At 50.7% G+C, this 16,657-nt stretch overlaps 2 protein-coding genes across 2 annotated transcripts in view; both read right to left on the bottom strand.

Annotated features, from left to right (window-relative positions):
* The window catches only part of LOC144103985 (venom metalloproteinase antarease-like TpachMP_B), an 81,433-nt gene that overhangs the window by 44,308 nt on the left and 20,468 nt on the right, over positions 1-16,657 (bottom strand). The window lies entirely within an intron of this gene.
* Positions 10,338-15,695, bottom strand: LOC144105066 (uncharacterized). The gene is made up of 2 exons (XM_077638266.1): positions 15,656-15,695; positions 10,338-11,417 (listed from the first exon to the last, which is right to left on the bottom strand). The coding sequence occupies exons 1-2, from the start codon at positions 15,693-15,695 to the stop codon at positions 10,381-10,383; spliced, it is 1,077 nt and encodes a 358-aa protein (XP_077494392.1). The 3' UTR covers positions 10,338-10,380.

The following is a 16,657-nucleotide window of genomic DNA, read 5'->3' as shown; positions in this document are numbered from 1 at the left end:
CTAATAAAGAACGTCAACTGCCTTTTGTCAGTAAGGCAGCTACTAACAATGCCACACCATCCCATGAGTAAGGGGCATGAAGAGCGGTTCAACGGCACCCTCAAAATAATGATCAGAAAATGTGCCAGGAGGGACCTACTGATTGGGATAGATATCTCCCAGTTCTTTTGTTCGCTTTCCGCGAAGTACCGCAAATGAGTCTTGGTTTCTTGCCCTTCGAGATTTTGTATAAGAGAACCGTTAGAGGTCCACTTACAATACTCAAGGAGCTGTGGGCCAATAAATAGATTGCGTCATATCTCAAGACAACATACACATACGTTCTTGTGTTGCGGGACAAGTTGGAGGAAACATGCAGGCTTGCACATCAAGGCCTGGAAAGGGAGCGCGAACGCCATAAGGAATACTATGAAAAGAAAGCCACCCACAGGAACCTGAGTCCGGGCGACAGGGTTCTAATCCTGCTACCCACGGATCATAATAAGTTACTGATGCTGTGGAAGAGTCCATACCTTGTGACGCAGAAGAAAAATGACATGGATTATGAGTTCTTGATAAATAACAACAAGAAGGTGTTAGGTGCAAATATCTTCAAAAAGTACGATGAAAGAGTTCCCGTACGGTGCGCCAGCAAGGTAGCATGATAGGTAGTGGCAGAGGAGACATGATGTTGCCGAGGTGCCCACGTGCAGTGGGAAGAAAACTGTAGGATGGGATAAGGTGTTAATAAACCTCAATTTGAATGAAGCCTGAAGATCACAGATAAAGGCCCCCCTCCAAAGCAAGGGGGATGTGTTTTCGGATGTGCCGGGCAAAAAGGATGTCATATGTTGCAAACTTGATCTCTGTACAGATAGACCCATCAGCTTGAAACAATACCCACTACCTCTAGTAGTTCAAGAATCATTTGAAAATGAACTCCGGGATATGTTGGAGCTTGATGTGATTGAGAGGTCGTGGTCAGCATACAATGCATCTATCGTGATTGTCAAAAAACCTGATGGTACTAACCGACTCTGTGTAAATTTTCATTGGCTAAATGACATAATAGTACCCGATATCGAACCTATACGAAGAGCGGACGTGGTGTTCACTAAGGTGGCTCACAATAGGTTTTATTTCTAAATTTGACTCAGATAAAGGGTATTGGCAAATACCAATGGAAGATTAGTAAAAAAAAAAGACTGCCTTTTCTCGCTCGGCGGGTTTATTCAAGCTTAAATTCATGCCTTTGGTTTGAAGACAGCATCCGAAATATTAACGAAGAACGGTATAGATCAATGCAGTGACAAGCACACCATCTGCGCGCACGTCAATGAAGTTGCGTCTCTTGCGGAAAGTGAAACAAGAATTTTCGAGCCAGGTCGTGAGAGCAGAAATCGCCTCCAGACACTGCAGCTATCAGTTTTCCGAATGAGGGTGGGCATACGGGGCAGGGGAGGATGGGTGGCGAGGTCGGGCGTTGGAGAGCGGCTGGCGTTGGGGTGACGACGAGCGGCTGATGAAAGGGGTCTGGGCGTCGGGGCTCGATAAGTGCGGTTCAGACAGCGAAGATGAGCGTGGTAAATCGACAAAAGTCCGGAGAATGGTGGTAGGTCGACGTTGAAGGGCTTCGGCAGTGTCGAGACATGTGGCCGAGTCGAGAAAAGTTAAAATAGATGTGCCGGTCATCAGACGTTCTGCAATCATCTGGGTGGCGGCGGCGGCTCGGATAGTTTGGAGGCTGAGGCTGAGGGCCAGGGAAACGAGGCTGGCATCTTCGGAACTGATGGAGCAAGCTAGTTTCAAACCCAGGTTTGGGAATTCTTGCCGGACGAGTGCTTGAATAAGGGAGACTGAAGCTGTTTGGTCAGGTGGAAGAGGCGGAAAAGGGGAAGGTGACATTGCCTCCAGTTCGCGACGTACAATCCACTTCAGGCTCTCAGATGTTGGCGTGGTGCAAGGTGGGGCCAGGTCAAGGCACTTTGACGTTGCAGCTGTATTCGGCAGCTGCGTGAACTGGTGGGTGATGCGGCCGCTCTTCTCTTGTGTGAAGCGGCGGCATTCCTGAATGATCCCATCAACCGTCGCAAAGTTCTTTTCAACGAGGAGTTTAAAGGCTTCATCCGCAATTCTTTTAAGGACGTGGCCGACTTTGTCACTCTTGGACATCGTGCCGTCGACTTTCAAGCACAGCGCTAACACATCCTGGATGTACGATAGGTAAGACTCCGTGGACGTTTGCGCGCCGCAGGCGAGCTCCTTTTTACCACCAAGCTGTCGGCCGATCGGCTTTTCGAATAGGTCACGGAGCTTCTGCTTGCAGGTTTTCCAACTGGTAATGTCGTGTTAATGGGTATTGAACCACACTCGCGCTGTACCCTTAAGGTAGAAGATCATGTTGGCCACCTTAAGGGTAGGATTCCATCGGTTATGTGTGCTGACGCGCTCGTACACCGTCAGGCAGTCCTCTACGTCAACAGCGTCTGTTCCGCAGAAGGTCCTGGAGTTGCGTGGGTGAGCAGTGATGCCAGTGGGGGTGGCGGGCGCCGGTGCATCGTCTCCTTCGAGTGGCACAGTGGGACGACTTGAAAGTAGCAGTCGGTTTCATAGTTCCGTCTTGACTGTTGCAGTACCCAGCAGCTCCACGAATAATGTAACGGGTAGAACTATATATTGATACGGGAATAAAAGAAGAGGCGGAGAGCGAGCGCGAGCGGCGAGCGCGCGGCTCTAGCACGAGGGAGATAGAACGGAAAAAGCTTGGCCGCCGCCGGTCGTGCTTCGCCGGCTCTCCTCCTTACTGCTGCTATATTTCTCTGGGCGGGCCCGTGGCCACCCCGTGGCATCCCACACCGTAACATTTTGGTGGCAGCACTCGGAAATACCATCTCCACCGAGTTTGTTGTCGCAGACAGCCCTATTTGGCCAGTGGTCCTCGGGTGCGGGTGGTGCCAGCAAGCCGGAGTCGTCCTTAATTTTACTAGAACCAAACCACGGGCGAGCCGAACTCTCTGTGGGCCGGGCTGGCTTAGCCGGGTTTCCAGCCTCGGTGTCGCCCTGTGGCAGTCCCTGGTGTCGGCGACCAAGCGTGCCTCAGCATCTCTGCGTGACCTCGCGACGAAGTGGCCGTGTCGAGTCAAGCCGTTCGACGTCACTACCGTGACTGTGGCGTCCGCCGTGACCCTGCCACCGGGTGCGGCAACGTGGGTGTATGCCAAGCTTGACAGTCCGGTCACAGCAGACGTGCTGTTCGAACCCATCCGGTGTTCAGCTCCAGCCCGTCAGATGACCTCCCCTCGAAGCCTTCTACCTGTGCTCAAAGGAGAGGCCCACGTATTTATACTCAACATCAGCAGCGTACCTCTCGCGCTGACTCCTGGCACGCAATTGGGTACAGCCTCAGTTTTGGACCCCGGGTCACCAGTGGCGTCTCTGCAACCTGAAGCCCCGCCTCGCCACCCTCCAGCGCCGGCGATCCTATCATGGGAAGAATTTAACTTTGGACCCAGCCTGACCTGCGCGGAGCTCGCCTCTCTGAAGACCTTGCTGCTCGAGCATCGCAGTTGCCTTGCTCTCAGCGCCAGTGAACTCGGGTGCACTTCCTGGGCTCAACATCGGATCAACACCGAAAACCGCGGGCCCGTTCATCACCAACCTCGCCGTGTAGCGCCAGCCGAACGGAGAGTCATCCAGCAGCACTTGTGCGACATGCTTGACCAGGGAATCATTGCCCCTTCGTGTAGCCCTTGGTCCTCCCCTGTCGTCCTTGTGCGCAAGAAGGATGGAACACTCCGCTTCTGCGTTGACTATCGGAAGCTAAATGCTATTACTAATTGCGACGTGTACCCGCTGCCTCGCCTCGACGATGCGCTTGACCGCCTGAAGGGGGCCCGTTATTTTTCCACGCTAGATCTGCTCTCGGGCTACTGGCAGGTGCCTGTTCACCCCGATGATGCGGAAAAGACGGCTTTCGTGACTCCCGACGGCCTTTACCAGTTCAACCGTATGCCCTTCGGTCTCTCGAACGCTCCAGCCACCTTCCAGCGTCTCATGGACCGAGTCTTAGGCCATTTGAAGTGGACTATGGCGTTGGTCTACCTGGATGACGTAATTGTCTACGCGGCTACATTTGAAGAACACCAGAGACGCCTCAAACTCGTCCTCAATCCCTTACCTCTGCTGGGCTTCGCTTAAAACCAAAAAAATGTTTCTTCGGTTTCGCAGAGGTGACGTACTTGGGTCACGTTGTGAGCCGGCATGGCATCCGTCCCGACCCTGAAAAGCTAAAAGCGCTTACAGCTTACGAAGCTCCCACCACCGCCAAGGAGCTCAAAAGTTTCCTTGGATTTGCTTCGTATTTCCGTCGTTTCATTCCGGACTTTGCCAAGCGCAGCGCTCCATTGACCGCCCTGCTGAAGAAAAATGCACCGTGGAGTTGGACGCAGGCCCAACAGCTCGCGTTTCTTGACGTCAAGCACGCCCTCCTCGAGCCTCCTACATTGGCCCATTACGACGAATCGGCCCCCATCGTCCTCCACACGGATGCCAGCCAATATGGGCTCGGCGCTGTCCTCCTGCAAGAAGACGAGTCTGGTGACCACAAAGTCCTAGCATATGCCAGCCGCCAGCTTTCCGACGTTGAGCGCCGCCGCCAGTCTTCAGAACTCGAGTGCCTCGCCGTTGTCTGGGCCGTCGAGAAGTTCCGTCCCTACCTGTACGGCCGTCACTTCACCATAGTCACGGACAATAGCGCTCTCACTTGGCTGCAGTCCGCCAAACATTTGAATGCCAAGATTGCACGCTGGTCCCTGCAACTTCAAGAGTACAATTTCACAATAGTGCATCGGCGGGGCTCTGCCCATCAAGATGCCGATTTCCTTTCTCGCCACCCTTGTTCCGTGACGGCTTTGACGGACCTGAGGACTGCACAAACGCAAGATCCCGCCATTGCTGCCATAATCCACTCCCTTGGCACCGCCGCCGGCGCAGGCCTCCGCCAACTACGCCGGGTCTATCGAATGAAGGACGACCTCTTGTGTCATGTGAAGCGGCTCCGTGGTCGACCACCCGTCTGGTTGCCAGTTGTGCCGGCAACACTGCGGTCGCAAATCTTGCGCGGCTTACACGACGCTCCCACGGCTGGTCACCTTGGTCGCGGCAAGACCTACGCACGAGTGTCGGAGCGGTTTTGGTGGCCTAATATGTCCAGAGATGTCAAGGAACACGTGGCGTCCTGCCAGACATGCCAGTACAGAAAACCGTCCACAGGTGTAACCAAGCCATTCCCGCAGGCTTTTTCGCCACCAAGTTCACCTTTCGAGCTGGTTGGACTGGATCATTTGGGCCCGTTTCTGAAGACGCGTGCCGGCAACCGGTATGTTCTGGTTGCGATCGACTACTTCTCCAAGTGGGTCGAAGCACTGCCCGTTCCAGACACGTCGTCCGCTCATGCCGTCGTGTTTGTGGAACAGCATCTCGTTCTTCGGCACGATGTTCCACGGCGCCTCATCACGGACCGTGGGAGCTGCTTTATGTCCCATGAATTCGAGCGAGCCCTCCGCTCCTTCGGCATTGCGCATTCCACTACATCCGTCAATCATCCGCAGTGCAATGGCCTCGTGGAGCGTGTTAACCGTACCCTCACGGATATACTCGCATCCTACGTCGCTCCGTCCCACACAAACTGGGATCGTTTTGTTTCTGCTGCAGCTTTTGCAGTCAACACTGCAGCGCAAGAAACAACGCATGTGACGCCGTTCTCAGTCGTCTATGGCAGAACGCCCTCCATCCCTCTCGACGCGCAGTTGGGCCTTCCCCATCCTACTGCGTCACCAACTGAATCTGCTCAACGACTTCATTCCGCCCGCCTCGACGCCCAACGCAACCTCCTCACGGCTCACGCGCGTGTGCAAGCGGCCAACGCGGCAGCACCACCACATCCCCCCTTCCGGCCCGGTGACTTGGTCCTCGTTCGCCGCACCATCCGTGCGACTGGCCGTGCCGCAAAGCTCTTGCCCCGATACCGCGGCCCTTACCGTGTCGTTGCCCGACTCGGCCCCGTGACATACCGCCTCGAAGACCTGCCAGAGCATCGACCATGCGGTGTGCACCACATTTTCCCAGAGCATGTTTCAAACATGAAGCGATATGTCTACGGCGCCTGCGGTGACTCCGACTTAGCTACCGGGTCCTCATCAGTGCCGTCGTCGCCGGCTGGCTCCATGCCTTCCCCACGCAATGCAGTCCCATAAACGGATCGCCGCTCAATATGCATAAAACTCCCTGAAGTTAGCCTAACCGGTGTGGGACCTTCTTCGGCGACTGCAGACACCTTCGCCCAGCTCACACACTTCGAATTCAACGAAGAGTGTGACCGTTTCCTATCTGCGAGCCCACATTGCATCGCCCCAGGAAACCCTGCATCAAAGCACGGCCTGACTTCTCCGCCCCCCCCCCCCCCCCCCCCCGGTGGAAAGGTGATACGGGAATAAAAGAAGAGGCGGAGAGCGAGCGCGAGCGGCGAGCGCGCGGCTCTAGCACGAGGGAGATAGAACGGAAAAAGCTTGGCCGCCGCCGGTCGTGCTTCGCCGGCTCTCCTCCTTACTGCTGCTATATTTCTCTGGGCGGGCCCGTGGCCACCCCGTGGCATCCCACACCGTAACAATATTTAAAGAAGGGGATAAATATATACAGAAAGAGACAGGAGAGGAGACATAGAATGTGGGCCAGCGCCCGAATGCACTTCGTCCTCGTCCACTACACACACAAGCACCATGATTTGGTTCAAGCCTACGGCCGTAACAACGTAAGAATCTATTGGTGACAATCGGTGACTGTTGGCTTCCTTCACACACACACACACACACACACACACACACACACACACACACACACACACACACACACACACACACACACACACACACACACACACACACACACACACACACACACACACACACACACACACACACACACACACACACACACACACACACACACACACACACACACACACACACACACACACACACACACACACACACACACACACACACACACACACACACACGCACGCGCACACGCACGCGCACGCGCACGCGCACGCGCATACACGCACGCGCACACACGCACACGCACGCGCACACACGCACACGCACACGCGCACGCACACGCACACGCACACGCACACGCACACGCACACGCACACACACACACACACACACACACACACACACACACACACACACTTATTAAGGCAGCCAACTGTCACCGAAACCAAGATGCATAGGGGAATGTTAATTTTTTAATGTGTTCTGCTTATCAGTGGAATAATTATACCTAAATTATTATATCGCTAAAAGAAAGTTAGTTATAAAACATCAGAAAAAACAACCATGCCGTCGGTGGGATCCGAACTCACGACCTCCGAATATCGCGTCCGGTGCTTTACTAACTCAGCTAAGGCGACGGCTCATTTCATTTCATTTCATTTCATTTTAATACCTTAAAGACCCACTGGGGGTATTACATAAGGGGTGGGTACATACAGTCAAATGAACAAGTGTTATGTTGAAAAATGGTTGGTAACAGCTTCGGCGAATGTGGATGGGCATGAGATGGTAGCGATGTCATGGAGAGGTCGTTCCAGTCTACAGAAACACGGTGAAAAAAAGAAGCGGCACAGGTAACAGTACGGGCACGGGGGCGAAACACTTGGAAAGGATGACGAATGTGGTGGGATATGCCGGCTGGCGGGGCAATGTAGGGAGCGCAGCGCAGCGAACTATGGAAAAATTTATGGTATAGGCAGAGGCTAGAAATACGACGACGAAGTGAAAGGGGCGCTAAACTGGATTCCGCTTTTAAAGATGTTACACTGATATCGTACGAATAGGAGGAATGAATGAATCTGGCTGCTCTGTTTTGAAGTGACTCGAGCGCATTGATAAGGTAAACTTGATGAGGGTTCCAAACTGGCGATGCGTAATCTAACTTTGACCTGACAAGAGTTTTATATGCTAGTAATTTTACCTGTTGTGGGGCGTGGCGAAGATGACGTCGTAAGAATCCGAGAGTTTTATTAGCCGAGGAAATGACGTTAGTAACGTGTGTAGCCCATGATAAGTTGTTACACAGTGTGACGCCTAGGTATTTGTATGATGAAACGGACTGCAGGTGAACGTTAGCGACTACATATGGGAATTCAAGCGGGTTACGGCGGCGGTGGAAGGACAAACGTTTACATTTATGAGGGTTCAGTTCCATTAGCCAACGGTCGCACCATTCCTGTATGCGGTTTAGGTCATCTTGAAGGTATGTTGGGTCGGAGGCGTTAGTAACTGTGCGATAAACGACGCAGTCGTCCGCAAACATGCGAATATTAGAGCACACATTGGTCGGTAAGTCATTAATATAAATTAGGAATAGAAGCGGGCCTAGTACAGAACCTTGAGGGACGCCTGATGTTACTGGTAGCGGATTGGAATTTTGATTGTTAACAACGACAAACTGTGAGCGATTAGTCAGGAATTCTTCTATCCATTTTACTATGTCGGGGGGCAAGTTCAAACGGGAAAGTTTTAGGATTAAGCGTTTATGAGGTACCTTGTCAAATGCTTTTGCAAAATCCAGGAAAATGGCGTCGGTCTGTAGGTTAGAATCGAGATTAGCATGTAAATCATGAATGAATAGGGCTAGCTGCGTTTCACAAGAAAAACCTTTCCGAAAACCGTGTTGAGACGAATGGAAAAAATTGTTCGAGTCGAGGAAGTTTATAATATGAGTATAGATGACGTGTTCCATTAGTTTGCAGGGCACACTAGTAAGGGAAATGGGTCGGTAATTTAACGGCGAATCTTTGTTACCTGATTTGTAGACTGGAACGACCTTTCCAGTTTTCCAATCGTCCGGTAGTTGTCCTGTTGAGAGTGACTGGGTAAAAAGTAAGCATAAGAACTCGGCACAAATATCATTAATGTTCTTTAGAAGTTTCGAGTTAATATTGTCTACACCAGATGAAGATGAGATTTCCATGTTTCTAATTAAGGACGCAATACCCAGTGAGGAAAATGCGACTACCGGCATAGCATGCTCAAAGAGTAAATTAGATGTATGAAGTTGCGTATCGGTTTCATTAGTAAAGACGGATGAGAACGCTGCGTTGAATAAAGTAGCGCACTCAGAGTCGGTCATAGCCAGGCCTGATTCGTCTTTGAGGGTAATCGTGTGTTCATGATGAGGGTTAACGGCTTGCCAGAACTTCCTGGGTTTATCGCTGAGCATATTAGGAAGGTCTTGATGAAAAAAGTTGTGCTTGGCGTTATGGATAGCAGATTGATACGATTTTTCCGCAGCGCGGTACTTCGCCCATGCGCTTTGCGCTCCATGGTCTCTTGCTGAGCGGAACAGGCGTTTCTTTTTATTTTCCAACCTTTTAAGACTTTTAGTAAACCATGGTTTGTGTGGATTGGAGTGGAAAGTTATTTGGGGAATGAATTCATTGACTAGGGCATCAAGTTTATTCTTAAATGCTAGCCAGTTCTCATGAATACTTCGTGAATGAAAACTTGAGGAAAAACTTACGAAAAACGTTGTCAGTTCGGCATTCATTATATCATAATTACCTTTGTTGTAAAGGCGGATTGTTTTATTGTATTTTGGGCGCCTAATTGCTTTAAGGTCGATGTTGACATGCATAGTTTTGTGATCACTAATCTCAAGGAGGTACGTAATGGGCTGAACGCTATCTGGGCAATTAGTCAGTAATAGGTCTAAAATGTTCGCACAGTTTTGTGTTACGCGCGTAGGTTTGGATATTACTTGAGTAAGGTTAAAATTGTAGCAGAAATCTAGAAATTCCCTTGCTTCGCCATTATTAGTTGTCGGTGCGGGCTGGTGCTGCCAATCAATATTAGGAAAATTAAAGTCGCCAAAGAGGAAGATGTGTGCATTAGGGTGCTTCGTGATAAGTTTACTTACGGAATTATTAAGCTGACAGGAAAAATCACGAGAGTTATGTGGAGCCCTATAACAGACACCGAGTAAAATCGTGTGTGGTACAGCGTGGCAGTGGAGCCATAAGATTTCCAGGTCGGACGAGTCGTCAATTATCGACATTGATAACTGCTGGCTCACCGCTATCAGTACTCCCCCTCCTCGTGAGTCCTGGCGGTCTTTCCGAAAGACTTGGAAGTCTGGCAAGTCAGTTAGTACTTCGCTATCTGCGATGGCACTGTTCAACCAGGTTTCGGTTAGTATCAGTAGATTGCTGCTAGATGACAAGACAATATTGGAAAAAAGTTCGCGCTTGGAAAGGAAACTACGTATGTTGGTGAACACAGCGCACAGGGGAATATTTTTGGGGCGGGTTTTTAGTTGTTTGCGAAGAGATGATTGCTAATCTGATTGTGGTGTAGCAATTGTTATTTCTTTCACAGTTTGCGAGATCTCATCAAAAATGTAGCGCCTGGGACCGATATGCAAGGTTTTGTAGCGTAGGGCAAATTTGTCGGAATTAGCTTTAGCAAAGGTGACAAGCTGCTTGCGGACGCTACGAACTCTGTGGGAGAAGTCTTCGCCGACACTGAATTTCGTTCCTTTAAATTTGCGGCCGTTAGAGAGTATTGTGTCTTTTGTTTTGTACGAAATAAATTTGACTCTTATTGGTCGAGAGCGGTTGGGTTCATGGCGGCCGAGTCGGTGGGCACGTTCTACTTCCTCAGGATGAATGGTTAAGCTCAAGTGTTGAGCGCAGTGACGAATGACCTCTCCCTTAGAGTCCGCAAACGTTTCGGAGGGGTTAGAATCCGGAATTCCATAAAATATGAGGTGGTTACGGCGAGATCTATTTTCACTATCGTCAATGCGGGCCTCAAGGGTTTCAATCTGACGAGATAGCCGAGTATTTTCAGATTTTATAATTTCTAACTCAAATTTTATGGCTGTCATGGCTTCCAAATGTGTCTCAAGATCGGTCATGCGCTTACTTAAACCAGCTATAGCACCGTCAGTGGATATAAGCTGGTTTTTGAGACCTTGCACTTCGGAGATTAGTTGAGTTTGACCGGCGGATAACTTTTTTAGTTCTGCGAATACAGCCTCGAGATTGTTAGGTCCTGGGTTAGTTTCAATATCGCCTGCCAAGATCAGCAAGCAGCGAACAACATGAGCGCATTCAAGCACAAGAAATATGCAGCATTGCGGGCTCGGCAGCTGCACTAGGAAATAATTGCTACTTCTTTTAGCATACAAGGAATGCGGATAACTAACCTGCATGATGTAGACAAACGGATTAGTGGTGTGCACGCTTGCACAGCCACCGAGCCCACAAAGCGGCGAAGGCGGTCGATCGCTGCTTATATATCCCGTGGCTGATGTTGCTGGTGATGAGGCTTTCCAGGATGGGCCGGAGAAATGGTATCCAGGGGGAGGCGCTGCCGGGCATGATGAAGTGATGACGTCGGGTTGGGGCCATGCGAAGATGCGATCGTCACTGCAGTAAACTGCAGTGGATGACGTGCTTGCTGGGGGAAGGGCCAACAACGCCGGAAGCAGGGCATTAGCGACGAAGGCGAACACCTGCATGATGTAGACAAACGGATTAGTGGTGTGCACGCTTGCACAGCCACCGAGCCCACAAAGCGGCGAAGGCGGTCGATCGCTGCTGATATATCCCGTGGCTGATGTTGCTGGTGATGAGGCTTTCCAGGATGGGCCGGGGAAATGGTATCCAGGGGGAGGCGCTGCCGGGCATGATGAAGTGATGACGTCGGGTTGGGGCCATGCGAAGATGCGATCGTCACTGCAGTAAACTGCAGTGGATGACGTGCTTGCTGGGGGAAGGGCCAACAACGCCGGAAGCAGGGCATTAGCGACGAAGGCGAACACCTGCATGATGTAGACAAACGGATTAGTGGTGTGCACGCTTGCACAGCCACCGAGCCCACCCGTGCTCTCGTGGGTATTTGTTTACTGGGTTTAAGCGAACTTTCAGAGTGTTCACCACCGCTAACCTCGCCCATATTGGCGGACGTAGCACGTCCTGTTCTATCGCGAGTGTGACGTAGAACGTCATCTTTCTACGTTAATGACGTTCCACGTCATGAACGTATATATATATGCACCTGGGTTTCGGTGACTGTTGGTTTCCATAACACACACACACACACACACACACACACACACACACACACACACACACACACACACACACACACACACACACACACACACACACACACACACACACACACACACACACACACACACACACACACACATATATATATATATATATATATATATATATAGTGGAAGCAGTTAGGGTTGCTCAACGGGCCAGTGAAAACTTGCACAGTGAAAAGGTCACAACTGGTTCGATTATCTAGGTTTATTCACCAACGGTTTCGGACGGTGGACCGTCCTTCATCAGGGTAAAGTCGAATGAATACACAGATGTGCGCATTTGCGCTCCTAAATGCAGAGGGAGAGGAGGCACTTTCTCTCTCTTTCTCTATGTCGGCGTCCACTAAGGGGAAAGGAGAATGGATGCGAAACAAGTTAAAAAAAGCTAGTTAAAATACAGAGGTGAGAGACATGCAGCAGAGCTGGATTTTCGCCGAGAAGACTAAAGCAAGAAAGGTTTCCCTCTGCGGAAGCGAGAAGTTCGAGCACAAGGGGAAAATAACGAAAACACAGAAAACAAGAAAAGAACAAAAAGGAAAACACCAGAATACACTGAAACAAAACACAAAGGCGCACATAGCATGACCCGCTCCCCAGCGGTGCAGATGTTAAGAACTCTTGTAATGTAATTTACTGTCAGCTGTCAAGGCCGCATCATTACGCCTTGTTCAAGAGGCACCAGTGACCGTCACGAGGGCAGCGTGTCGCCTCAGCGGCGGAAAAGCGGTCGTCCAGACGCCGTGTCGAAACCCGATCCCGCAACTAGCCGCCGCAGAAAGCAACCACCGGCCGTTCGTCAGAGGGCGGCTGCGCCGCGCGTCCCACCGCTGACAATTCCGAGAAGGGAGCTTGGAGGACAAGGAGGAAAAAGGGAAACCGGCATGGAGTAAAGAAGAGGGGGGGGGGGGGGGGCGCATGGTGAGCAGGATAAAAGGAAAACAAATGGAAAATAACAGACGGGAGCTTCTTTCTCAATTGGAAAGGTTTTTGAGGAAGGCAAAATTGCCCAAGTTCTCATTAATGCCGTGGGTTAATGTCCGAAATTTATGTATGAAATACGATTCCCTTTGTTCTCTTTGGCGGCCGGTTTGAAAACCCGACTGTAGGAGGATCACCCGGATGCTTTCAAATGAGTGCTGTGGCAGACATAGGTGCTTAGAAAAGGGTAGGTTTGGCAGTGTGTGAACGTGGGCCTTGTGGTTGTTGAATCGAAACCTGAACGGAGTTTCTGTCTGGCCGATGTACTGCATGCCGCACACGCTGCAGTGAAGCATGTAGACCACATTTGCACTGTCGCAATTTAGAGTTTCTTTGATTGTGAAAGTAAAGTCAGAGAAGGTACCTTTTGCAGTTCCTGTTGTCAGCATGTGACAGCAAACCTTACAGCGTGGTTTTCGGCAGGGTGAACACCCGGGGTTTGGGTTAGCATTGGGCGATGTTCTGGATTTAACTAAAATGTCTTTGAGGTTCTTGCTGCGCCGGTATACCGCTCTTGGTGGCTGCTTAAAAATGCGGGACAGGTGACTGCTTTGCTGGATAATGTTAAAATGTTTTGAGAGGATTTTGTTCACGCGTGGCATGTTTGGTGAATGTGTGAGAACGAGGTTGGTTTGCCTTTCACCTTGCTGGAAGTTTTGGGGACTCAGTATTTTATTTCTGTCTAGACCGCGAGCTTTCCGAATAGCGTCTTCCACGATGGAAGCGGGATATTTTTTCAGTAAGAGATTTGTCTTCAGTTGTTCAGCATGGCGGTCAAAGTCATCGAGCTCAGAGCATATCCGTCGGTATCTATGAGCCTGAGAGTAAGGTATGCTCGTCTTGCAGTGGTGCGGGTGGCTGCTCTTAAAATGTAGATACTGCGGGCGGTCGGTGGGCTTTCTGTAGAGCGTTGTCTTAAGTACGTTTCCCTTTTTCTGTATTGTCACGTCCAAGAAGTTTATAGATGTTTTGGAGATGCTGTGGGTGAACGATATCGATGGGTGAAATTTGTTGTAGTTCCCTATAAATGTTAATAGGCTAGCTTCATCGTGAGGCCAGATGAGGAAGATATCGTCCAGAAAACGCTTGTACAGGAGTGGCTTCGAAGGTTGAGTGTCCAGAAATTGTGTTTCGAGATCCGCCATGAATATAGTGGCATAGGCAGGTGCCATCCTGGTCCCCATCGCCGTACCGTTCACCTGAAGAAAGTGCCTTCCCTCAAATTTAAAGTGGTTGTAATTGAGTACTAAACCCAGAATAGTTGCGAGAGTTTCCCCATCCAGGTGAACCGGAGGATCCGTCCGCCGGTATGCATCCACCGCCGCGCGTATGCCGTCTGTGTGCGGGATATTTGTATATAAAGACGTCACGTCCATTGTGACCAATAAGCTCTCATCGGGAATTTCAATGTTAGACACCACTCTGAGGAAGTGATTAGTGTCTTGAACGTAGGCGGGGATAGTTGGTATAATGTCCTTGAGTAAAAAGTCGAGAACGCCAGAAATTTTTTCGGTGAGTGTGCCATTACTTGAGACAATGGGACGACCGGGACGGTTTAGTTTGTGAATTTTCGGGAGGAGGTAGAACCGCCCAGCGACTGGTTTGACCGGCTTCATTGCTTTAAACATGTCCTGGGATATCTTTTGTTTTTGGAGGAGAGATTTTATCTCACTGTTAATTTTTACTTCGAAGTCTTCTGTGGGGTCGCTGGTGAGTTGGGTGTAAAATTGTTTATTTTCCAATTGTCGGAAACCTTCTTTTAAGTATTCGGTCTTGTCCATAACGACGATCGCGCCACCTTTGTCCGCAGGCTTGATGATGATGTCGGACCGCTGACTTAAAGAGTTAAGGGCCTGGCGTTCTTCGGACGAGAGGTTGTTGTTGACCGCTCTTGGGTTTGATTTTGAATACAATGATAGGATATCCTTTTGAACGGCAGTGATGTACATATCCAAATGTCTATCCCTGTGTTCGTTTGGAGTCCATGACTTGTCGGATGTCCCTGGTATGTTGATTTCCCGGTTCGTTTCCCGGTTTTCAAAGTACTCACGCAGACGTAAGTTCCTTGCGAAGTTATCTAGATCCTGATATAATTGAAATTCATTGAATTTTCCGGTCGTGGGGCAGAAGGTTAGGCCTTTAGAGAGTAACGCACGTTCCGAGGAAGTGAGAGGCAGGCTCGACACGTTCACCACGTTGTCAGCCCTAATGGAAGGCTGACCAGTAGTAGGCGCACAGTTTTGCTCAGGGGCTAACGTATTTCTAGTAGGAGGCGGGCTTATCGAACGGGGCGCTGGTCCCACACCGTCCCGCCGGAGTTTCCTAAGCTTCTCCATGCCTGTTTCTCTGGTTTTTCGTTCTTCGAATTCATTTAGCTCTGTTATTTCTGTCGCCGTTAGATCCGGTTCGAGACGGGTGCATTTTTCAATGTGCTTCAATTCAATAGTTTTTCGTTGACTGTGCCGTATAATTAGGTCCACAAGGCGTAGTGAACTGTCGTGTAGAATACCTTTCCACTCAGCCTCCTCGTCAGCATTAAGGGTGGTCATCGCTGGGGTTAGTTGCAACCTCAAGCCCTTGGGTACGTTTCCCTCTTCTGAATATCGTGTTAGTGTTGTTCCGTGAGCTTCATACCTGATCCGTTTTTCGATACATTTTCGCAGTTTCAGAAATGAGGGTGAGTGAGTTATTGGGGAGCGGGTCATACCTGTGGCGAGTCAATCGCTGCGCTGTGTCGGGGCGTGGCGTGCCATCTCGGCGCAGGCCCGTCTCGTCATGTAGCGGCGGCGGGGGGGTACGGGGGGTGACTCGACCCCTTGCACCAGGGGGCGAGTAGTAGACGTTGTTTCTGTCCTGTTGCCTGTCCAGCCGCCTCTTGGAGTCCTAGCCACCGGACGCTGACTGGAGCTCCATCTTGTCGCGGGGGCTGTGGCGCAGAGTACGCGTCGGAGGTGATCGCACACGACGGCCACGCCTTCAAAGCTCAAATGATATCCATCAGCCGCCAGAACCCTCCACGGTGGCAGCTCATGCAATGCATGGTTGAGGTACGTCACTCCACTGCCAAACTGTCGTCGGTGGCACAGTCGACGCACCTGGTCCACAAAGTTCTGCGTCTGGCCGTTGAACCACGTGACAAATCTTCTGTTCGCTCCACGGCGTCGACGGTTCAGGGCGCGCGGGAGTGGCAGGCTCATGCATAGTCTGATCGAGGGTCGCTCGCGGCTGACTCTGTCGATGACCGCCTTCATGCTGGACAGGGCGGCAGAGGCGTTCGCTGCAGCGATGTCGGCAGCTCCGATGTGAACTATCACTCTGTCGATGGTGGCGGGCAGGTACTCCAATAGTGCGGGGAGGTCCGAAAATTTCGCTGAGTGGTAGATGATGAAGCCGGGGGTGCCCTCTTGCGCCGGATCGAAGTATTCATATACGTGCTTAAAGAGTTCGTCACTGATTACTGCAGTCGTAATAGGATTTTTTGGAAAGTGGATAGATAGCCGTTCAGTTGTGT

The sequence above is a fragment of the Amblyomma americanum genome, chromosome 9 (assembly GCF_052857255.1).
Source record: "Amblyomma americanum isolate KBUSLIRL-KWMA chromosome 9, ASM5285725v1, whole genome shotgun sequence".
Taxonomy (NCBI): Eukaryota; Metazoa; Arthropoda; class Arachnida; order Ixodida; family Ixodidae; genus Amblyomma; species Amblyomma americanum.
Note: the sequence above shows the minus strand (reverse complement) of the source record. Positions and strands in the feature narration are given on the sequence as shown.

Excerpts from the sequence above, each read along its gene's own strand:
- LOC144105066 (XM_077638266.1), bottom strand. The coding sequence starts at position 15,695 with ATGACCACCCTTAATGCTGACGAGGAGGCTGAGTGGAAAG. Across the intron at positions 11,418-15,655 it reads CGAGGAGGCTGAGTGGAAAG|CGCCTCCCCCTGGATACCAT; the intron begins GTATTCTACACG and ends CATGCCCGGCAG.